At 57.1% G+C, this 23,598-nt stretch overlaps 1 protein-coding gene across 1 annotated transcript in view; it reads right to left on the reverse strand.

Annotated features, from left to right (window-relative positions):
• The window catches only part of LOC139232663 (multifunctional procollagen lysine hydroxylase and glycosyltransferase LH3-like), a 75,811-nt gene that overhangs the window by 10,497 nt on the left and 41,716 nt on the right, over positions 1-23,598 (reverse strand). Inside the window, exons 9-15 of the mRNA XM_070863124.1 lie at positions 20,715-20,846; positions 19,350-19,471; positions 16,357-16,461; positions 11,749-11,874; positions 6,427-6,568; positions 2,195-2,308; positions 875-940 (exon numbers count right to left, since the gene is read on the reverse strand). Of these exons, the coding sequence (XP_070719225.1) occupies positions 875-940; positions 2,195-2,308; positions 6,427-6,568; positions 11,749-11,874; positions 16,357-16,461; positions 19,350-19,471; positions 20,715-20,846 (807 nt within the window). The remainder of the gene's footprint in view (positions 1-874; positions 941-2,194; positions 2,309-6,426; positions 6,569-11,748; positions 11,875-16,356; positions 16,462-19,349; positions 19,472-20,714; positions 20,847-23,598) is intronic.

Genomic DNA, 23,598 nt, shown 5'->3' on the forward strand with positions numbered 1-23,598 from the left:
CTCTGGAACTCCCTCCCTAAACCTCTCCGCCTCTCTTTCCTCCTTCAAGACGCTCCTTAAAACCTTTTGGTCACCTGCCCTAATTTCTCCTTATGCGGCTCGGTATCAAGATTTTTAATCTCCCAATGCGCCTGGGGACATTTTGCTACTTTAAAAGCACTATATATCTCAGGATGTCCCAAATTATTTCACAGCCAATGATGTACTTTTTTTGGGAGTGTAATCACTGTTGTAATGTGGGAAACGCGGCAGCCAATTTGCGCACAGCAAGCTCCCACACACAGCAATGTGATAATGACCCGGATCATCTGTGTTTAGTGATGTTGGTCGAGGGGGATAAATATTGATCAGGACACCGGGGAGAACTGCCCCGTTCTTCTTCGCAATAGTGGCCGCGGGATCTTTTACATCCGCCCGAGAGAGCAGACGGGGCCTCGGTAGGACCTCGCGTGCTCCCACAGACCTGCACTGTGAGGTGCGGCCTAGATTATGGGCTCAACTCCCCGAGGGGGCGATGGTCCCAGTGAAAGGTGGAGGAGAGAGGCAAGTGGAGGGGAATATTTCCTGTCGGGACGATACCTTGGTGGGGGGGGGGGTGGAAGTGGCCAGGAGACCCGGGCAAAACCAGGATTTTCCTTCCGGAGACCGAACTATAAAAGGCGAAAGAAACAGGTAGCCGAGAGGGACCGAAATGGCCATTTCTCGTTTGTGGGGAAATGAAACACAGGGACAGGGATGGCGAAGGAACAGTCAGGCATTCACCTAGCTGTAATCAAAAAACAGAAAACGCTGGAAATCTCAGCGGGTCGGGCAGCATCTGTGGGGTGAAACAGAGTTAACGTTTCAAGTCGATGACCCTTTTGTCAGAACCTACCTGTTGTACAATCTCGTCACTGAATATCTGAGAGTAGTTTTCGTGGATATATTTGTCTTTCCAATCCTGTTCACGCAGAGTCGGGCGTCCAGAGAACAAAGTGGAAATGTTAGTAGTTTATTCAAGAGATGCTAAACCCCCCCCTCCCCCCAACCACACACACAGACCGACAATCTAATCCCACTGCCCCGTTCTCTCCCCATAGTCCTGTATCAATCCCAAACTATTCCCACTGCCCCGCTCTCTCCCCATAGTCCTGCATCAATCCCCAAATAATCCCATTGCCCCACTCTCTCCCCATAGTCCTGTATCAATCCCAAACTAATCCCACTGCCCCGCTCTCTCCCCATAGCCCTGTATCAATCCCCAACTAATCCCACTGCCCCGCTCGCTCCCCATAGTCCTGTATCAATCCCAAACTAATCCCACTGCCCCGCTCTCCCCATAGTCCTGTATCAATCCCAAACTATTCCCACTGCCCCGCTCTCTCCCCATAGCCCTGTATCAATCCCCAACTAATCCCACTGCCCCGTTCTCTCCCCATAGTCCTGCATCAATCCCCAAATAATCCCACTGCCCCACTCTCTCCCCATAGCCCTGTATTAATCCCCAACTAATCCCACTGCCCCGTTCTCTCCCCATAGTCCTGCATCAATCCCCAAATAATCCCACTGCCCCACTCTCTCCCCATAGCCCTGTATTAATCCCCAACTAATCCCACTGCCCCGTTCTCTCCCCATAGTCCTGTATCAATCCCCAACTAATCCCACTGCCCCGTTCTCTCCCCGTAGTCCTGTATCAATCCCCAACTAATCCCACTGCCCCGTTCTCTCCCCATAGTCCTGTATCAATCCCCAACTAATCCCACTGCCCCGTTCTCTCCCCATAGTCCTGTATCAATCCCCAACTAATCCCACTGCCCCGTTCTCTCCCCATAGTCCTGTATCAATCCCCAACTAATCCCACTGCCCCACTCTCTCCCCATAGCCCTGTATCAATCTCAATGATCAGTGAAGGAGAAAGAGAGCAAGAGAATGAAGGGGAGATTGAGTGAGAATGTAGGAGTGTGGGTAAAGGGGGGAAAAAAGAGAGGGAGGGAGAGAGAGAGAGGGAGAGAGGGAGAGAGGGGGAGAGAGAGAGAGAGAGAGAGAGAGGGAGGGAGAGAGGGAGGGAGGGAGGGAGGGTGAGAGAGAGAGAGAGAGAGAGAGAGAGAGGGAGGGAGGGAGGGAGAGAGGGAGGGAGGGAGAGAGGGAGAGAGGGAGAGAGAGAGAGTGGGAGTGAGAGTGGGAGTGAGAGAGAGGAGACAGTGCCGTTGCTCACCTCGGGGTTGGTGAAGATCTGCCAGAGGTCGCTGTACAGGTGGCTGGTGTTGTAATTGGCGCAGGACAGGAGATGGCCAAAGTCGTCCAGGTTCGACACGTACATGAAGAGCCCCTGTAACAGACACGCCGGGTCAGCGGGCTAGACACCCCGGGTCCCAGACACCCTGGGTCCCAGACACCCCAGGCTAGATACCCTGTCCCAGACATCCCAGGGTCCCGGGCTAGACACCTCGTCCCAGACACCCCGGGACACAGGCTAGACACCCCGTCCCAGACACCCCGGGCTAGATACCCCGTCCCAGACACCCCGGGACACAGGCTAGACACCCCGTCCCAGACACCCCAGGCTAGATACCCCGTCCCAGACACCCCGGGACACAGGCTAGACACCCCGTCCCAGACACCCAGGGTCCCGGGCTAGACACCCCGTCCCAGACACCCCAGGCTAGATACCCCGTCCCAGACACCATGGGACACAGGCTAGACACCCCGTCCCAGACACCCAGGGTCCCGGGCTAGACACCCCGTCCCAGACACCCCGGGACACAGGCTAGACACCCCGGGCTAGATACCCCGTCGCAGACACCCCGGGTCCCAGACATCCCGTCCCAGACACCCCGGGCTAGAGACCTCGTCCCAGACACCCCGGGTCCCAGACACCCCGTGCTAGATATCCTGTCCCAGACACCCCGGGACACAGGCTAGACACCCCGTCCCAGACACCCCGGGCTAGATACCCCGTCGCAGACACCCCGGGTCCCAGACACCCCATCCCAGACACCCCGGGCTAGATACCTCGTCCCAGACACCCCAGGCTAGATACCCCGTCCCAGACACCCCGGGACACAGGCTAGACACCCCGTCCCAGACACCCAGGGTCCCGGGCTAGACACCCCGTCCCAGACACCCCGGGACACAGGCTAGACACCCCGTCCCAGACACCCCGGGCTAGATACCCCGTCGCAGACACCCCGGGTCCCAGACATCCCGTCCCAGACACCCCGGGCTAGATACCTCGTCCCAGACACCCCGGGTCCCAGACACCCCGTGCTAGATATCCTGTCCCAGACACCCCGGGACACAGGCTAGACACCCCGGGCTAGATACCCCGTCGCAGACACCCCGGGTCCCAGACACCCCATCCCAGACACCCCGTCCCAGACACCCCGGGCTAGATACCCCGTCGCAGACACCCCGGGTCCCAGACACCCCATCCCAGACACCCCGGGCTAGATACCTCGTCCCAGACACCCCGGGTCCCAGACACCCCGGGTCACAGGCTAGACACCCCGGGTCACAGGCTAGACACCCCGGGTCACAGGCTAGACACCCCGGGTCACAGGCTAGACACCCCGTCCCAGACACTCCGGGCTAGATACCCCGTCGCAGACACCCCGGGTCCCAGACATCCCGTCCCAGACACCCCGGGCTAGATACCTCGTCCCAGACACCCCGGGTCCCAGACACCCCGTGCTAGATATCCTGTCCCAGACACCCCGGGACACAGGCTAGACACCCCGTCCCAGACACCCCGGGCTAGATACCCCGTCGCAGACACCCCGGGTCCCAGACACCCCGTCCCAGACACCCCGGGCTAGATACCCTGTCGCAGACACCCCGGGACACAGGCTAGACACCCCGTACCAGACACCCCGGGCTAGATACCCCGTCGCAGACACCCCGGGTCCCAGACACCCCATCCCAGACACCCCGGGCTAGATACCTCGTCCCAGACACCCCAGGCTAGATACCCCGTCCCAGACACCCCGGGACACAGGCTAGACACCCCGTCCCAGACACCCAGGGTCCCGGGCTAGACACCCCGTCCCAGACACCCCGGGACACAGGCTAGACACCCCGTCCCAGACACCCCGGGCTAGATACCCCGTCGCAGACACCCCGGGTCCCAGACATCCCGTCCCAGACACCCCGGGCTAGATACCTCGTCCCAGACACCCCGGGTCCCAGACACCCCGTGCTAGATATCCTGTCCCAGACACCCCGGGACACAGGCTAGACACCCCGTCCCAGACACCCCGGGCTAGATACCCCGTCGCAGACACCCCGGGTCCCAGACACCCTGTCCCAGACACCCCGTCCCAGACACCCCGGGCTAGATACCCTGTCCCAGACACCCCGGGACACAGGCTAGACACCCCGTACCAGACACCCCGGGCTAGATACCCCGTCGCAGACACCCCGGGTCCCAGACACCCCATCCCAGACACCCCGGGCTAGATACCTCGTCCCAGACACCCCGGGTCCCAGACACCCCGGGTCACAGGCTAGACACCCCGGGTCACAGGCTAGACACCCCGGGTCACAGGCTAGACACCCCGTCCCTGACACTCCGGGCTAGATACCCCGTCGCAGACACCCCGGGTCCCAGACACCCCGTCCCAGACACCCCGGGCTAGACACCCCGGGCTAGATACCCTGTCCCAGACACCCCGGGTCCCGGGCTAGACACCCCGTCCCAGACATGCCAAGGGGACGAGCCAGGGATGTCCGACTGCTCCCCAACCATTGGCCAGACACACCCACAGCCGATGGGCGAGCGCTTGCCCCGCAGTCAGTGGGCACCCCGCTGGGACCAGTGACAGCGGGGGTACCTTTCCCCAGCGCAGTCGGTGGGTTATATGATCTGTGGAGTGACAGGGTGCCCAACTCACCCTCGAGGGAAACACAGGTCCCGAGACCAGCACCCGGCTATATTCAAGCTTCCAACATGTGAGCTTGGAGCTCACTTGGCTCAGGGTCGCTCCGTGTCTCTCCCCTGCGTCCGTCTCCCAGCCTCCCCCCCCACCGTCCGTCTCCCTGACTCCTCCCACCGTCCGTCTCCCTGACTCCCCCCACTGTCCGTCTCCCTGACTCCCCCCCACTGTCCGTCTCCCTGACTCCCCCCCCCCCCCCACCGTCCGTCTCCCTGACTCCTCCCACCGTCCGTCTCCCTGACTCCTCCCACCGTCCGTCTCCCTGACTCCTCCCACCGTCCGTCTCCCTGACTCCTCCCACCGTCCGTCTCCCTGACTCCTCCCACCGTCCGTCTCCCTGACTCCCCCCCCCACCGTCCGTCTCCCTGACTCCTCCCACCGTCCGTCTCCCTGACTCCTCCCACCGTCCGTCTCCCTGACTCCTCCCACCGTCCGTCTCCCTGACTCCTCCCACCGTCCGTCTCCCTGACTCCTCCCCACCGTCCGTCTCCCTGACTCCCCCCCCCACCGTCCGTCTCCCTGACTCCTCCCACCGTCCGTCTCCCTGACTCCTCCCACCGTCCGTCTCCCTGACTCCTCCCACCGTCCGTCTCCCTGACTCCTCCCACCGTCCGTCTCCCTGACTCCTCCCACCGTCCGTCTCCCTGACTCCTCCCCACCGTCCGTCTCCCTGACTCCCCCCCCACTGTCCGTCTCCCTGACTCCTCCCACCGTCCGTCTCCCTGACTCCTCCCACCGTCCGTCTCCCTGACTCCCCCCACTGTCCGTCTCCCTGACTCCTCCCCACCGTCCGTCTCCCTGACTCCTCCCACCGTCCGTCTCCCTGACTCCTCCCACCGTCCGTCTCCCTGACTCCTCCCACCGTCCGTCTCCCTGACTCCTCCCCACCGTCCGTCTCCCTGACTCCTCCCCACCGTCCGTCTCCCTGACTCCTCCCACCGTCCGTCTCCCTGACTCCCCCCACTGTCCGTCTCCCTGACTCCTCCCCACCGTCCGTCTCCCTGACTCCCCCCACTGTCCGTCTCCCTGACTCCTCCCCACCGTCCGTCTCCCTGACTCCCCCCCCCACCGTCCGTCTCCCTGACTCCTCCCACCGTCCGTCTCCCTGACTCCTCCCACCGTCCGTCTCCCTGACTCCTCCCCACCGTCCGTCTCCCTGACTCCCCCCCCCACCGTCCGTCTCCCTGACTCCTCCCACCGTCCGTCTCCCTGACTCCTCCCACCGTCCGTCTCCCTGACTCCTCCCCACCGTCCGTCTCCCTGACTCCCCCCCCCACCGTCCGTCTCCCTGACTCCTCCCACCGTCCGTCTCCCTGACTCCCCCCACTGTCCGTCTCCCTGACTCCCCCCCACTGTCCGTCTCCCTGACTCCCCCCCCCCCCCCACCGTCCGTCTCCCTGACTCCTCCCACCGTCCGTCTCCCTGACTCCTCCCACCGTCCGTCTCCCTGACTCCTCCCACCGTCCGTCTCCCTGACTCCTCCCACCGTCCGTCTCCCTGACTCCCCCCCTCTCACCTTCCCACGGATGTTCTTGCAGAAGATCATGTCCGGATCAGTCTCACCCTGGGTGTACACGTTCTTCTGCCTCAGTTCCTTGCGCAGAACCTGTGCTTTGATCAGGTAAATCTGGGAAATGTACGGAACGTTCCAGATACCACTGCGGGGGAGGGGAGAGGAAAGGTCAACATGGAAACAGTGAGGGGTGCAGGGTACATGTCCGAGAGCGGCCCACCGCAGGAGCCCAGGGGTTGTTGGGGGATGGGGGGGTGGGGGGGTTGCGAGATACCACACGGCCATCGGTGCAACGGGATCCTCCCCCAGAAACACTGGGGGGGGGGGGGAAATCGTCACTGGGTCCAAACCCCCTTTATTGGTTAAACTCACCCCCACCGCGCCCCCCCACCCCCAACATATCCCTCACTCCCGCCATCTCCCTCCAGCCCCACTCTCACCCCCCAACATATCCCTCACTCCCGCCATCTCCTTCCAGCCCCACTCTCACCTCCCCACATATCCCTCACTCCCGCCATCTCCCTCCAGCCCCACTCTCACCCCCCAACATATCCCTCACTCCCGCCATCTCCCTCCAGCCCCACTCTCACCTCCCCACATATCCCTCACTCCCGCCATCTCCCTCCAGCCCCACTCTCACCTCCCCACATATCCCTCACTCCCGCCATCTCCTTCCAGCCCCACTCTCACCTCCCCACATATCCCTCACTCCCGCCATCTCCCTCCAGCCCCACTCTCACCTCCCCACATATCCCTCACTCCCGCCATCTCCCTCCAGCCCCACTCTCACCTCCCCACATATCCCTCACTCCCGCCATCTCCCTCCAGCCCCACTCTCACCTCCCCACATATCCCTCACTCCCGCCATCTCCCTCCAGCCCCACTCTCACCTCCCCACATATCCCTCACTCCCGCCATCTCCCTCCAGCCCCACTCTCACCTCCCCACATATCCCTCACTCCCGCCATCTCCCTCCAGCCCCACTCTCACCTCCCCACATATCCCTCACTCCCGCCATCTCCCTCCAGCCCCACTCTCACCTCCCCACATATCCCTCACTCCCGCCATCTCCCTCCAGCCCCACTCTCACCCCCCACATATCCCTCACTCCCACCATCTCCCTCCAGCCCCACTCTCACCCCCCAACATATCCCTCACTCCCGCCATCTCCCTCCAGCCCCACTCTCACCCCCCAACATATCCCTCACTCCCGCCATCTCCCTCCAGCCCCACTCTCACCCCCCAACATATCCCTCACTCCCGCCATCTCCCTCCAGCCCCACTCTCACCCCCCAACATATCCCTCACTCCAGCCATCTCCCTCCAGCCCCACTCTCACCCCCCAACATATCCCTCACTCCAGCCATCTCCCTCCAGCCCCACTCTCACCCCCCAACATATCCCTCACTCCAGCCATCTCCCTCCAGCCCCACTCTCATCCCCCCAACATATCCCTCACTCCCGCCATCTCCCTCCAGCCCCACTCTCATCCCCCCAACATATCCCTCACTCCCGCCATCTCCCTCCAGCCCCACTCTCATCTCCCCAACATATCCCTCACTCCCGCCATCTCCCTCCAGCCCCACTCTCACCCCCCCACACCCTCTCCCTCCCCCCTCTCCCATCATATCTCAGTCCCACCCTCCCTACCCTCTCCCTCACTCCCACATTCCCACCATATCCCTCACTCCCTCCCTCAACCCCCCCCCTCACTCCCTCCCCCCCTCCCACCATATCCCTCACTCCCTCCCCTAAACCCCCCCTCACTCCCACACGCCCACCCTCTCCCCCTCACTCCCTCATCTCCACCCTCGCCCTCAGTCCCAGTGCCTCAATTAATTCTTACTCCAGCTAGGCCCCTAACATTTTGATTGGTCGATGCTGAAGAGCGGCGTGGCTATAGTCACACAGCGATCGGGGACCAATCGGATCCGATAAGCTCGCTCTACAACCAGCGGGCGAGGCAGGCCATTGCCCCCCCCCACTCCCCCGCCCCCGCAGAGTGACCCTAAGCGGGCGGCTCAGGGCCTGGCCCTCGATGGGCGAGCGGGAATTGACCGTTATACGCAGTGGGCCCCCCCCCCGGAGATCCATCGCACCCCCTCGTGGCTCGGGGCACAAACCCAGGATCCGTAATCTAGCGAGGTGGTGGGGGAACTGTATCGCACGATGCGAAGTCGTTCCGAGATCGGACGGCGATTGCTTCCGTCGGCGGCGGACGGATTTAGGGAACACCTGACTGAAGCGACACAAAGTCCCCATCAGCTGTGGGCACAGTTAGCGACCACGGGAGGCTGGGAGTTCCGGCAGCGGTTGCTGGGGCATTCAAAACAGAAAGCGGCAGAGTGTCTATTGACATCACCGTCAGCCAATGAGCTGGAGGTGGGGGCGGGACTTGATTATTGACACCACTATCAGCCAATGAGTTGGAAGTGGGGGCGGGACATGATTACTGACACCACTATCAGCCAATGAGTTGGAAGTGGAGGGCGGGACTTGATTATTGACACCACTATCAGCCAATGAGCTGTAGGTGGGGGTGGGGCTTAATTATTGACACCACTATCAGCCAATGAGCTGTAGGTGGGGGTGGGGCTTAATTATTGACAACACTATCAGCCAATGAGTTGGAAGTGGGGGCGGGACTTGATTAGTGACACCACTATCAGCCAATGAGTTGGAAGTGGAGGGCGGGACTTGATTATTGACACCACTATCAGCCAATGATTTGGAAGTGGGGGGCGGGACTTGATTATTGACACCACTATCAGCCAATGAGTTGGATGTGGGGGCGGGACTTGATTAGTGACTCAACAATCAGCCAATGAGTTGGAAGTGGAGGGCGGGACTTGATTATTGACACCACTATCAGCCAATGAGTTGGAAGTGGGGGCGGGACGTGATTAGTGACACCACTATCAGCCAATGAGTTGGAAGTGGGGGCGGGACTTGATTATTGACACCACTATCAGCCAATGAGTTGGAAGTAGGGGGCGGGACTTGATTATTGACACCACTATCAGCCAATGAGTTGGAAGTGGGGGGCGGGACTTACGGCATGACTCACAGCAAACCGTCTATTTTACAGAAAACAGAATCTATTTCAACAGAGCAAACAGTCCACAGAGTCTATTTAAAAAGGAGTTTCTATGAACTACAGCAATCAAAACTCATGGCCGAAACTACAGCAAAGTCTCCCGGTAATAGCAGGATTATTTTTCTGGCCGAACAGAGTGTGGAGGATAGTTACACAATACTAATGCGTGCGTGTAAAATCAATCTCCAGTCATCCCCTTGCACCTTCTCCAAGTGCCTCGACATCCTTTTTCTAAAATGGCGACCACAATGGTCATTGAATTGAAAAGGCAGCAGTAAACCAGCGGCTGTCGGTGACAGTCGTGAATGGTGCGAGTGGTGAGAGCGCAAAATCATCAGAGGCAGTCCCTCAGAATCGAGGAAGACTTGCTTCCACTCTTAGCGTCAGTTCTTAGGTGACTGAACAGTCCAATACGGGAACCACAGTCCCAGTACCCTCTCCAGTGCAATCACATATTTCCTGTAATGTGGTGACCAGACCTGCACGCAGTACTCCAGCTGTGGCCCAACCAGTGTTTTATACAGTTCAAGCACAACCCTCCCTGCTCTTGTATGCTACGCCTCGGCCAATAAAGGCAAGTATTCCGTATGCCTTCTTCACCACCTTATCCACCTGGCCTGCTACCTTCAGGGATCTGTGGACCTGCACTCCCAGGTCCCTCTGTTCCTCTACACTTCTCAGTGTCCTCAATATCCGGGTGAATATTATCATCATCATCATTAGGCAGTCCCTCGGAATCGAGGAAGACTTGCTTCCACTCTAAAAGTGAGTTCTCAGGTGACTGAACAGCCCAATACGGGAATTACAGTCCCTGTCACAGGTGGGACAGACAGTGGTTGAGGGAAGGGGAGGGTGGGACTGGTTTGCCGCACGCTCCTTCCGCTGCCTGCGCTTGGCTTCTGCGCGCTCTCGGCGACGAGACTCGAGGTGCTCAGCGCCCCTCCCGGATGCGCTTCCTCCACTTAGGGCGGGACTGGTCTTTGGGCCCAGGGACTCCCAGGTGTCGGTGGGGGATGTCGCACTTTATCAGGGAGGCTTTGAGGGTGGTCCCTTGTAACGTTTCCTCTGCCCACCTGGGGCTCGCTTGCCGTGAAGGAGTTCCGAGTAGAGCGCTTGCTTTGGGAGCCTCGTGTCGGGGCACGCGGACAATGTGGCCCGCCCAGCGGAGCTGATCGAGTGCCCCTGGTCGTGTCTACATATATAGGTAGGGTTCAGATTTGACTTAATCTCGTATGATTAAAGTTTTTGACAGCTTGTAGATTTGCACTGTAGCTGGGAAATGATTAAAAGTTATTAATTCACGGGATTCTTTATAGAGCTGAATATGTCGGGGTATAAATTAGCCGACTAAGTGTTGTGCAACTTCTGCTGAAAGTGCCAGAAGTGGGAGAACAGAGTCCAGGATGGTCAGTTCCCTTCTAGTTGGCAGCTGGCATCTTGGAAGGAAATAATCTCATTTTAGGGGGGTGGGGGCTTGTTCACAACAATGCTTGTCGTGTCATAATGAAACAGGACAGTGTCATCACCATCCATCATCATCGGCAGTCCCTCGAACAAGGATGACTTGCTACCACGAGTTCACAGGTGTTTCAATGAAGGACCTAATATTCCGGGTCCCGAACTACATCCTGAAGGGTGGAAGATGTCTGTGGGTGGATTTTTTTAACGTGGGGTGACCGTTGCACACCAGCCACCACACGGGGCTTGACAGAGCGAGGTCTCGGTCCAGTGGCAAGGGTTAACCAGGACGACTGGAGACCAGCTCTGCTGCACGGACCCAGTGCGCGCACATATCGCACAGTGTGGGCTGGGCCCGTGCTGCCCCTGGGCCCCTCGGCTCTCCTGGGCCCCCGTACCCTCATTCGCAGCACCTCCGCCATGATATTTCCGGGCCCGACGCTCCAGCGCTGTTTATAGCCCCGACCCACGGTGGTGCTCACACACAGGTCGGGGCGGACCACAATGTGCGTGACTAGAGACCTATAAAGACTGTACGCTTGTCTCAACATTCGACGGAGTGAGACAGGATCGGAAAGGGATTGACAAAGGTTACACTTCTCTCTGTACGTCTACTGCGCAAAGACAGTGCGTGGGTCCCCGGAATTGCTCGAACACAATGGTCAGATTTGTTGTTGCGACCACATTTGGGGTCAGAAACTGTTTGCGAGGGCGCGCGTCACAAAATAGACTAAAAAACGAGTTCAGGCCGTGACCATCCTGCGACTCACACTCTCTTCAGCTGCACAATTTCGATGTAGTCCTCCGAGCGGGTGTAGTATCCATCGGTGTTAATCGCCCCCCAGAAGTTGGACCACAGCTTGCCGTTGCGACTGACTATCGGAGCGATCACCAATCTGCCGGGAGGGGAGAAACGGATGGTTAGCCAGGGCGGGGTCAAAGGGCAAACTGGCTACCAGCCGCGGAACCCAAACCCCCGCCTCGCGAGTCCATGTCGGAAGGTCGGGGAGGGTTCAAGTCGTCAGTGCACAACCCAGGCCCACATTCCCAGGGCGGGCCGCACTGTCGGAGGGGCGGTGCTGAGGGAGCGCCGCACTGTCGGAGGGGCAGTGCTGAGGGAGCGCCGCACTGTCGGAGGGGCGGTACTGAGGGAGCGCCGCACTGTCGGAGGGGCAGTGCTGAGGGAGCGCCGCACTGTCGGAGGGGCGGCGCTGAGGGAGCGCCGCACTGTCGGAGGGGCAGTACTGAGGGAGCGCCGCACTGTCGGAGGGGCAGTGCTGAGGGAGCGCCGCACTGTCGGAGGGGCGGTACTGAGGGAGCGCCGCACTGTCGGAGGGGCAGTGCTGAGGGAGCGCCGCACTGTCAGAGGGGCGGCGCTGAGGGAGCGCCGCACTGTCGGAGGGGCGGCGCTGAGGGAGCGCCGCACTGTCGGAGGGGCAGCGCTGAGGGAGCGCCGCACTGTCAGAGGGGCGGCGCTGAGGGAGCGCCGCACTGTCGGAGGGGCGGCGCTGAGGGAGCGCCGCACTGTCGGAGGGGCGTCTTTCAGAGGAGATGTTAAACCGAGGCCCCGTCTGCTCTCTCAGGTGGATGTAAAAGATCCCACAGCCACTATTTCGAAGTAGAGCAGGGGAGTTCTCCCCGGTGTCCTGGGGCGAATATTTATCCCTCAATCAACATCAAATAAAAACAGATGGTCCAGCCATTCGCTCATTGGGACCTTGCTGAGTGCAATTTGTTTACGATTTGGAACCCGCTGCCTAACAGGGCAGTGGAAGCAGATTCAATAGCGACTGTCCAAAAGGGAATTTGTAAATACTGGAAAAGGAAAAAACATTGCAGGGCAGCAGGAAGGGAGTGGGACTAATTGGATCATTCTTTCAGAGAGCTGGCAGACACGATGGGCTGAATGGCCTCCTCCTGTACTGCAAGATGCTATGATGGACTCAATGACCTGCGTAAACTGGAGGTGATCCAAAACTCGGCTGCCCCGTGTCCTAACTCGCACTGAGTCCCGCTCACCCATCACCCCCTGTGCTCGCTGACCCCGTGTCCTAACTCGCACCGAGTCATGCTCACCCATCACCCCCTGTGCTCGCTGCCCCGTGTCCTAACTCGCACCGAGTCATGCTCACCCATCACCCCCTGTGCTCGCTGACCCCGTGTCCTAACTCGCACCGAGTCATGCTCACCCATCACCCCCTGTGCTCGCTGCCCCGTGTCCTAACTCGCACCGAGTCCCGCTCACCCATCACCCCCTGTGCTCGCTGCCCCGTGTCCTAACTCGCACCGAGTCCCGCTCACCCATCACCCCCTGTGCTCGCTGCCCCGTGTCCTAACTCGCACCGAGTCCCACTCACCCATCACCCCCTGTGCTCGCTGACCTACATTGGCTCCCAGTCTGGCAACGCCTCAATTTCAAAATTCTCATCCTTGTTTACAAATCCCTCCATGGCCCTCACCCCTCCCTATCTCTGTAATCTCCTCCAGCCCCACAATCCCTCGAGGTGTCTGCGCTCCTCTAATTCTGCCCTCCTGAGCACCCCTGATTATAATCGCTCCACCATCGGTGGCCGTGCCTTCTGTTGCCTGGGCCCCAAGCTCCCTCCCTAAACCTCTCCGCCTCTCTTTCCTCCTTCAAGACTCTCCTTAAAACCTACCTCTCTGACCCAGCTTTTGCTCAATTGTCCCTAATTTCTACTTAAACGGCTCGGTGTCCAATTTTTTTTATCTTAAAACACTCCTGTGAAGCGCCCTGGGTCGTTTCACTACATTAAAGGCGCTATATAAATTCACGTTGTTGTTGTTTTGCGCCCTGTCAAAAGGCATTAAATCCAAATGCCGCACTGAAGCTAGGATAGTTTTTTTTCCCCCCTGCCTGTTCTGATGCCCAAGTTGTTGTTGTTGTTGTAGGAAGGAGCCAGAATCACCCGGCCTTCCAGTTGCAGCCACCAGATGGCAGCATCGGCCGCTTCCAGGAGCAGACACAAAGCGAACGCGTTTATATATCACCTGTCACCCCCTCAGGACGACCCCAGAGCCCTTTACAGCCAGTGAAGCACTTCTTTCCCCCCCCCCCACCCGAATTGCAGTCGCTGTTGTAATGTGGGAAACCCGGCAGCTGATTTGTGCAAAGCAAGATCCCACAAACAGCAATGTGATAATGACCCGGATAATCTGTCTTAGCGACGTATGAGGACAGATTGGGTCGACTGGGCCTGTATTCACTGGAGTTTAGAAGAATGAGAGGGGATCTCATTGAAAGGTATAAAATTCTGACGGGGTTGGACAGACTGGATGCGGGGAGGATGTTTCCCCGGGGCTGGGAAGTCTAGAACAAGGGGTCACAGTCTCAGGATACGGGGTAGGAAATTTAGGAGCGAGATGAGGAGAAATGTTTTCACTCAGAGGGTGGTGAACCTGTGGAATTCTCTACCACAGAAGAGGACAAGTCACTGAATATACTTAAGAGGGCGATAGATAGATTTCTAGACACAAAAGGCATCAAGGGGTATGGGGAGAAAGCGGGAATGTGGTGTTGAGATAGAGGATCAGCCATGATCATATTGAATGGTGGTGCAGGCTCGAAGGGCCGAATGGCCTACTCCTGCTCCTATTTTCTATGATTGAGGGATAAATATTGGCCCCAGGTCACTGGGGAGAACTCCCCCTGCTCTTCTTCCAATAGTGGGCGTGCAATTTTTTTACGTCCACCTGAGAGAGCAGACGGGGCCTTCAGTTTAGCGTCTCATCCGAAAGTTCGGCACCTCCGACAGTGCGGCACTCCCTCAGCACTGCGCAGGGGAGTGTCGGCCTGGATGGGGAGGTAGTTGAGCCAACTTGGGACTTATTACAATCGGTGGAGGCAACCAAATCCCAATCCCCATCGCCACACAGCGCCCTCTGCTGGAAGCCAAACGGGGTCTCGTGCTTCCTGCCACAGTCGAACAGCCGGTCGACACTCGGCTGAGCCCACTCGGGAAAAACAATGAGGTGTTGGAGGGACTGCCAGGACGTGTGGAACTGCACCCTGCGAGAATCAGGGCCCTCGAGAGAAAGGCGGGGGGGGGGGAAAGAGGGATTTTAACAACATGCATTTATATAGCGCCTTTTACGCAGTAAAACGTCCCAAGGTGCTTCACAAATTTGACTCCAAGCCACATAAGGAGATATTAGGTGACCAAAAGCTAGGTTTTAAGGAGCATCTTAAAGGAAGGAAGGAAGGAAAGAGAGAAAGAGAGAGAGAGAGAGAGACAGACAGACAGACAGACACAGACAGAGAAAAACAGAAAAACAGAAAAAGAAAAAGAAAGAGAGAGAGGTTTAGGGAGGGAGTTCCAGAGCTTGGGGCCCAGGCAACAGAAGGCACGGCCACCGATGGTGGGGCGATTATAATCAGGGATGGTCAGGAGGGCAGAATTAGAGGAGCGCAGACATCTCGGGGTGTTGTGGGGCTGGAGGAGATTACAGAGATAGGGAGGGGCGAGGGCCATGGAGGGATTTGTAAACAAGGATGAGAATTTTGAAATCGAGGCGTTGCTTAACCGGGAGCCAATGTAGGTCAGCGAGCACAGGGGGTGATGGTTGAGCGGGACTTGGTGCGAGTTAGGACACGGGGCAGCGAGCACAGGGGGTGATGGGTGAGCGGGATTCGGTGCGAGTTAGGACACGGGGCAGCGAGCACAGGGGGTGATGGGTGAGCAGGACTCGGTGCGAGTTAGGACACGGGGCAACGAGCACTGGGGGTGATGGGTGAGCGGGACTCGGTGCGAGTTAGGACACGGGGGCAGCGAGCACAGGGGGTGATGGGTGAGCGGGACTCGGTGCGAGTTAGGACACGGGGTCAGCGAGCACAGAGGGTGATGGGTGAGCGGGACTCGGTGCAAGTTAGGACACGGGGTCAGCGAGCACGGGGTGGGGGATGGGTGAGCGGGACTCGGTGCGAGTTAGGACACGGGGTCAGCGAGCACGGGGTGGGGGATGGGTGAGCGGGACTCGGTGCGAGTTAGGACACGGGGTCAGCGAGCACGGGGTGGGGGATGGGTGAGTGGGACTCGGTGCGAGTTAGGACACGGGGTCAGCGAGCACGGGGTGGGGGATGGGTGAGCGGGACTCGGTGCGAGTTAGGACACAGGGCAGCGAGCACAGGGGGTGATGGGTGAGTGGGACTCGGTGCGAGTTAGGACACGGGGTCAGCGAGCACAGGGGGCGATGGGTGAGCGGGACTCAGTGCGAGTTAGGACACGGGCTGGACGACTCGACGTTTATGGAGGGTGGAAGGAGGGAGGTCGGACGGTTGGAATGGTGGAGTCGGGGGGGATCCGACGACGGGGATGAGTGAAGAGGGTTCAAGGCGTTCCGACTGAGGGGATCGATCCTACCTATTGTGTTCGATGAGGATTTTGAGCGTCTCTGGGTTGGTGAGGACCACGTCGGAATCCATGCTGAAGTAGTAGTCACAGTCCAGATCCTGACGACACAGGTGCCTGGAGAAACACAAGGGGTGGACCGAGAGTCAGCGTGCCGCGGAGAGCGCGCGGCGATCCACGGAACACCAGCGATTCCCCCTTCACCGGACCGACACCAGGAGCAGGAAATGGCCGTCCGGCCAAAATCAGCTCAGCTCACTCCCCCCACCCCCTCCCCAGTACCCCAAACACACGCCCAACCACCTCTTCAACCCAACATTTCAATCCCTCCCCTTCAACCCCACTCACCTTCATCGTAACCCCCCTCCCCAACCTTTCACCTCCCTCCGGTCTCCTTCCCAACACACACACACACAGAATCAGAGACGTTTACAGCACGGAAGGAGGCCATTCGGCCCATCGTGTCCGTGCCGGCCGACAAAGAGCCACCCAGCCCAATCCCACTTTCCAGCTCTCGGTCCGTAGCCCTGCAGGTTACGGCACTTCAGGCGCACATTCAAGTACTTTTTAAATGTGGTGAGGGTTTCTGCCTCTACCACCCTTTCAGGCCGTGAGTTCCAGACCCCCACCACCCTCTGGGTGAAGACATTTCCCCTCAAATCCCCTCTAAACCTCCCCCCCAATTACTTTAAATCTATGCCCCCCCCCCCTGGTTATTGTAACCACCCATGGGCATGATCACCGGTTGGTAGAGCTGTTGAGTGGGAGGGGCTGAGCCAGTCACGTAATGTTCACAAGACTCAATAAAACCCCGGCCCGTTGAGTTCGGGGGATCCACGATGGGGCAGGTGGTTGTGAGCCCGGTGGTTGAACTGGTGATGTGTGGTGTGATTGTTAAACCTTTTGCTAATAAACCAACGAGTTCTTAATAGCAATGTGTTGCTATGAATTCCACGAAGCAAATACAGTGCCCCTCTTGCCCACTCTATCTAGGCCCCTCATAATTTTATACTCCTCAATTAAATCTCCCCTCAGTCTCATAAGAAATAGGAGCAGGAGTCGGCCATTCGACCCCTCGAGCATGCTCCGCCGTTCAATAGAAACATAGAAAATAGGTGCAGGAGCAGGCCATTCAGCCCTTCGAGCCTGCACTGCCATTCAATGAGTTCATGGCTGAACATGCAACTTCAGTACCCCATTCCTGCTTTCTCTCCATACCCCTTGATCCCCCGAGTAGTAAGGACTATATCTAACTCCTTTTTGAATATATTTAGTGAATTGGCCTCAACTACTTTCTGTGGTAGAGAATTCCACAGGTTCACCACTCTCTGGGTGAAGAAGTTTCTCCTCATCTCGGTCCTAAATGGCTTACCCCTTATCCTAAGACTGTGACCCCTGGTTCTGGACTTCCCCAACATTGGGAACATTCTTCCTGCATCTAACCTGTCTAAACCCGTCAGAATTTTAAACATTTCTATGAGGTCCCCTCTCATTCTTCTGAACTCCAGTGAATACAAGCCCAGTTGATCCAGTCTTTCTTGATATGTCAGTCCCGCCATCCCGGGAATCAGTCTGGTGAATCTTCGCTGCACTCCCTCAATAGCAAGAATGTCCTTCCTCAAGTTAGGAGAACAAAACTGTACACAATACTCCAGGTGTGGCCTCACCAAGGCCCTGTACAACTGTAGCAACACCTCCCTGCCCCTGTACTCAAATCCCCTCGCTATGAAGGCCAACATGCCATTTGCTTTCTTAACCGCCTGCTGTACCTGCATGCCAACCTTCAATGACTGATGTACCATGACACCCAGGTCTCGTTGCACCTTCCCTTTTCCTAATCTGTCACCATTCAGATAATAGTCTGTTGCTCTGTTTTTACCACCAAAGTGGATAACCTCACATTTATCCACATTATACTTCATCTGCCATGCATTTGCCCACTCACCTAACCTGTCCAAGTCGCTCTGCAGCCTCATAGCATCCTCCTCGCAGCTCACACTGCCACCCAACTTAGTGTCATCCGTAAATTTGGAGATACTACATTTAATCCCCTCGTCTAAATCATTAATGTACAGTGTAAACAGCTGGGGCCCCAGCACAGAACCTTGCGGGACCCCACTAGTCACTGCCTGCCATTCTGAAAAGTACCCATTTACTCCTACTCTTTGCTTTCTGTCTGACATGGCTGATCTGATCATGGACTCAGCTCCACTTCCCTGCCCGTCCCCTTATCAGTTAAGAAACTGTCCATCTCTGACTTAAATATATTCATTGTCCCAGCTTCCACAGCTCTCTGGGGCAGAGAATTCCACAGATTTACAACCCTCAGAGAAGAAATTCCCCCTCATCTCAGTTTTAAATGGGTGGCCCCTTATTCTAAGATTATGCCCCCTAGTTCTAGTCTCCCCCATCAGTGGAAACATCCTCTCTGCATCCACCTTGTCAAGCCCCCTCATAATCTTATACGTTTCGATAAGATCACCTCTCATTCTTCTGAATTCCAATGAGTAGAGGCCCAACCAACTCAACCTTTCCTCATAAGACAACCCCCTCATCTCCAGAATCAACCGAGTGAACCTTCTCTGAACAGCCTCCAATGCAAGTATATCCCTCCTTAAATACAGAGACCAAAACTGCACGCAGTACTCCAGGTGTGGCCTCACCAATATCCTGTACAGTTGTAGCAGGACTTCTCTGCTTTTATACTCCATCCCCCTTGCAATAAAGGCCAGCATTCCATTGGCCTTCCTGATCACTTGCTGTACCTGCATGGTAACTTTATGTGTTTCATGTACAAGGACCTCCTCTGTTTCAAAGAAAACAAGTCTAGTCTGTATATGTCTCTGGACACACACATATATATATCTCACACACAGAGACACTCTAACACAAATATAAACACACAGAAACGTATATATATGATACAGTCACACACGTTTTCATGTCAGCTAAAGAGTAACATGCTAGGCCCGAGTAGGCCAAAGCCTGAGTGTCGCCTGACTCACATGCCCATGTCCCTGGCTGCCCCTGGCGTCAATTCCTCCTCTGGTCCAACGATCTTAATGCTGTAAAAATCATCCTTGTGCTTCTCCCAGAACTCCTGGATGTGCTTCTCGTGGTAAACCTCCTGGTTACAAAAACAGAAATATATCCGCCTGTTATACATCACGGCTGTGTGGCTCAGGGTAGGCCGTGCGACCTTTAACCCGACAGTCGGGAGTTCGGGCCTTGGTCAGGCCCTCCCCGAGCCTGAAAGGCGGGAAAAGGCTCCCGGGCGGCTTTCCGACGTCCACGAGCGATTCCGATCGGAATGGACAGCGGGAGCGAAGGCCGAGTTAGTCTCATGTCGAGTTCTCGTGTGAAGAAAGGTTGAGCAGGTCGGGCCGATACTCATTGAAACGTGCTTCATTGGTTTGTAAAGTGCCTCAAGACGTCCAGCGGTCATGAAAAGCGCTTTATAAATGCAAGTCTTTCTTTACAGCCAATGGAGTACTCTTGGAACGTAGTCACTGTTGTAATGTGGGAAACGCCAATTTGCACACAGCAAGCTCCCACACACAGCCATGTGATAATGACCCAGATAATCTGTTTTTTTAGTGATGTTGATTAAGGGATAAATATTGGCCCCAGGATACAGGGGATAACTCCCCCATCTCTTCTTCAAAATAGTGGCCATGGGATCTTTTACGTCCACCTGAGAGAGCAGACGGGGCCTCGGTTCAATGTCTCATCCGAAAGACGGCACCTCCGACAGTGTGGCGCTCCCTCAGCACTGCCCCTCCGACAGTGCGGCGCTCCCTCAGCACTGCCCCTCCGACAGTGCGGGGCTCCCTCAGCACTGCCCCTCCGACAGTGCGGGGCTCCCTCAGCACCGCCCCTCCGACCATGCAGCGCTCCCTCAGTACTGCCCCTCCGATAGTGCGGCGCTCCCTTAGTACCGCCCCTCCGACAGTGTGGCGCTCCCTCAGTACCGCCCCTCCGACAGTGCGGCGCTCCCTCAGCACTGCCCCTCAAGACAGCGCGGCGCTCCCTCAGCACTGCACTGGGAGTGTCAGTCTGGATTACGGCCTGAAGTCCCTGGGACTCAAACCCACAACCCTCCGTCTCGGAGGCGAGTGTGCTGCCCAATGAGGCACGGGCCGACACACTAACGGGATCAGAGTGGGGTAAAACAGCAGACTCGTCAACCTCCCGCCAGGCTCCAGGGGTGAAGGGTCAGAGTTCAAAGGCACTGCCGCCCAGCAGGGAGACGGACACAGGACCAAGCGAGGATTTCAGGAGAGGAGAGGGCACTCTGACCCGCCCCCTTGTGACCCTCCCTCCCGCGCCCCCCCCTCCCCACCCCGACGACAGGTTGGGCCCACACGTACGCTATTGTAGATGAATAGACTCCGTTGGTCGTGCGGGTAATCCAGGGCCGCGAGACGTTCCAGGAACTCCGGGAAGAAGGGAGTCGGCTGCAGGATGAACACTCCGATGGTCACCTGGGGATAGTCCTCATCCTATGGAGCAAAAGCATGGCTCAAACACAGACTGTACCAGGATATGGGCATTACAGACATAGACACACCCCCTGTAAATACTGACACACTCCCGGGGACCCCCTTGTAAATACTGACACACTCCCGGGGACCCCCTTGTAAATACTGACACACTCCCGGGGACCCCCTGTAAATACTGACACACTCCCGGGGACCCCCTGTAAATACTGACACACTCCCAGAGACCCCCTGTAAATACTGACACACTCCCAGAGACCCCCTGTAAATACTGACACACTCCCGGGGACCCCCTGTAAATACTGACACACTCCCGGGGACCCCCTGTAAATACTGACACACTCCCGGGGACCCCCTGTAAATACTGACACACTCCCGGGGACCCCCTGTAAATACCGACACACTCCCGGGGACCCCTGTAAATACTGACACACTCCCAGAGACCCCCTATAAATACTGACACACTCCCGGGGACCCCCCTGTAAATACCGACACACTCCCGGGGACCCCTGTAAATACTGACACACTCCCGGGGACCCCCTGTAAATACCAACACACTCCCGGGGACCCCCTGTAAATACCAACACACTCCCGGGGACCCCTGTAAATACTGACACACTCCCGGGGACCCCCTGTAAATACCAACACACTCCCGGGGACCCCCTGTAAATACCAACACACTCCCGGGGACCCCCTGTAAATACTGACACACTCCCCGGGGACCCCCTGTAAATACTGACGCACTCCTGGGGACCCCCTGTAAATACTGACACACTCCCGGGGACCCCCTGTAAATACTGACACACTCCCGGGGACCCCCTGTAAATACTGACACACACCCGGGGACTTACCCTTACTGGATGCATTCCTGACAATCTGTGCTGCCCCACCCAGTCAAACAGTCGTTTTCCCATCCCCACCTCCTTCCAATAACGCATGAACAAAATAAAATAGGGGGATGGAAAATAAATTGTCTGGATTTTTGGTGGTGTTACGCCTCAGTTAGCGGCCTTTATCAAGAGCGTACGAGTTTACCGACCAGGAGCGCAACCTTTAGCGCCCTGACCGAAAATTCATTTGGGGCTTTACCGGGGGCGCAAACCAGTAGCGCCTCGCCTCTGACAATCAGTGCGATCCTGACCGAAGAACATAAGAAATAGGAGCAGGAGTCGGCCATTCGGCCCCTCGAGCCTGCTCCGCCATTCAATAAGATCATGGCTGATCTGATCATGGACTCAGCTCCACTTCCCCGCCCGCTCCCCATAACCCTTCACTCCCTTATCGCTCAAAAATCTGTCTATCTCCGCCTTAAATATATTCAATGACCCAGCCTCCACAGCTCTCTGGGGCAGGGAATACCACAGATTTACAACCCTCTGAGAAGAAATTCCTCCTCATCTCAGTTTTAAATGGGTGACCTCTTATTCTGAGACTATGCCCTCTAGTTCTCATTTCCCCCATCAGTGGAAACATCCTGCCTGCTTCCAAGCTCCCTCATATGTTTCAATAAGATCACCTGAACTCCAATGAGTAGAGGCCCAACCTGCTCAACCTTTCCTCATAAGACAACCCCCTCATCTCCGGAATCAACTGAGTGAACCTTCTCTGAACTGCCTCCAAAGTAAATATATCCTTTTGCAGATATGGAAACCAAAACTGCACGCAGTACTCCAGATGTGGCCTCACCAATACCCTGTACAGTTGTAGCAAGACTTCCCTGCTTTTATACTCCACCCCCTTTGCAATAAAGGCCAAGATACCATTGGCCCTCCTGATCATACTATCCTTCTGTGTTTCATGCACCAGTACCCCCAGGTCCCGCTGTACTGCGGCACTTTGCAATCTTTCTCCATTTAAATTATAACTTGCTCTTTGATTTTTTTCTGCCAAAGTGCATGACCTCACACTTTCCAACATTATACTCCATCTGCCAAATTTTCACCCACTCACTTAGCCTGTCTATGTCCTTTAGCCTGAATTTAAATTCCAAAGCTGCTGAGACGAGATATGAACTCGTGTCCCTGGATCATAGCCCAGACCTTTAGATTATTAGCCCCGTAACTTAACCACTATGCTACCGTTACCTACAATATGACGTATCGAAGCACTGGCCACACTCGACCAGCTCCGCGGGGCAGGGCCACATTGTCCGCATGCCCCGACACGAGACTCCCAAAGCAAGCCCTCTACTCGGAACTCCTACACGGAAAACGAGCCAAAGGTGGACAGAGGAAACGTCACAAGGGACCACCCTCAAAGCCTCCCTGATAAAGTGCAACACCCCCACCGACACCTGGGTGTCCCTGGCCCAAAGACCAGTCCGCCCTAAGTGGAGGAAGTGCATCCGGGAGGGCGCTGAGCACCTCGAGTCTCGTCGCCGAGAGCGTGCAGAAAGCAAGCGCAGGCAGCGGAAGGAGCGTGCGGCAAACCAGTCCCACCCTCCCCCTTCCCTCAACCACTGTCTGTCCCACCTGTGACAGAGACTGTAATTCCTGTATTGGACTGTTCAGCCATCTGAGAACTCACTTTTAGAGTGGAAGCAAGTCTTCCTCGACTCCGAGGGACTGCCGATGATGATGATGATGACGACTATATGGTGTCAGTCCTGGCGTGACGTCTCACCGAACGCCCGCCAAGAACATCGTCTGGGAAAACAGCCGGCTTGTAGCGTCGTTAACTGGCGGCTACTTAAAAAAGGGACGAGGGAACGCTTCCCTGGGAGGTCACAGGCAGCGGGACGTTTACGCACAGCACG

The sequence above is a fragment of the Pristiophorus japonicus genome, chromosome 20, assembly GCF_044704955.1.
Source record: "Pristiophorus japonicus isolate sPriJap1 chromosome 20, sPriJap1.hap1, whole genome shotgun sequence".
NCBI lineage: Eukaryota > Metazoa > Chordata > Chondrichthyes > Pristiophoridae > Pristiophorus > Pristiophorus japonicus.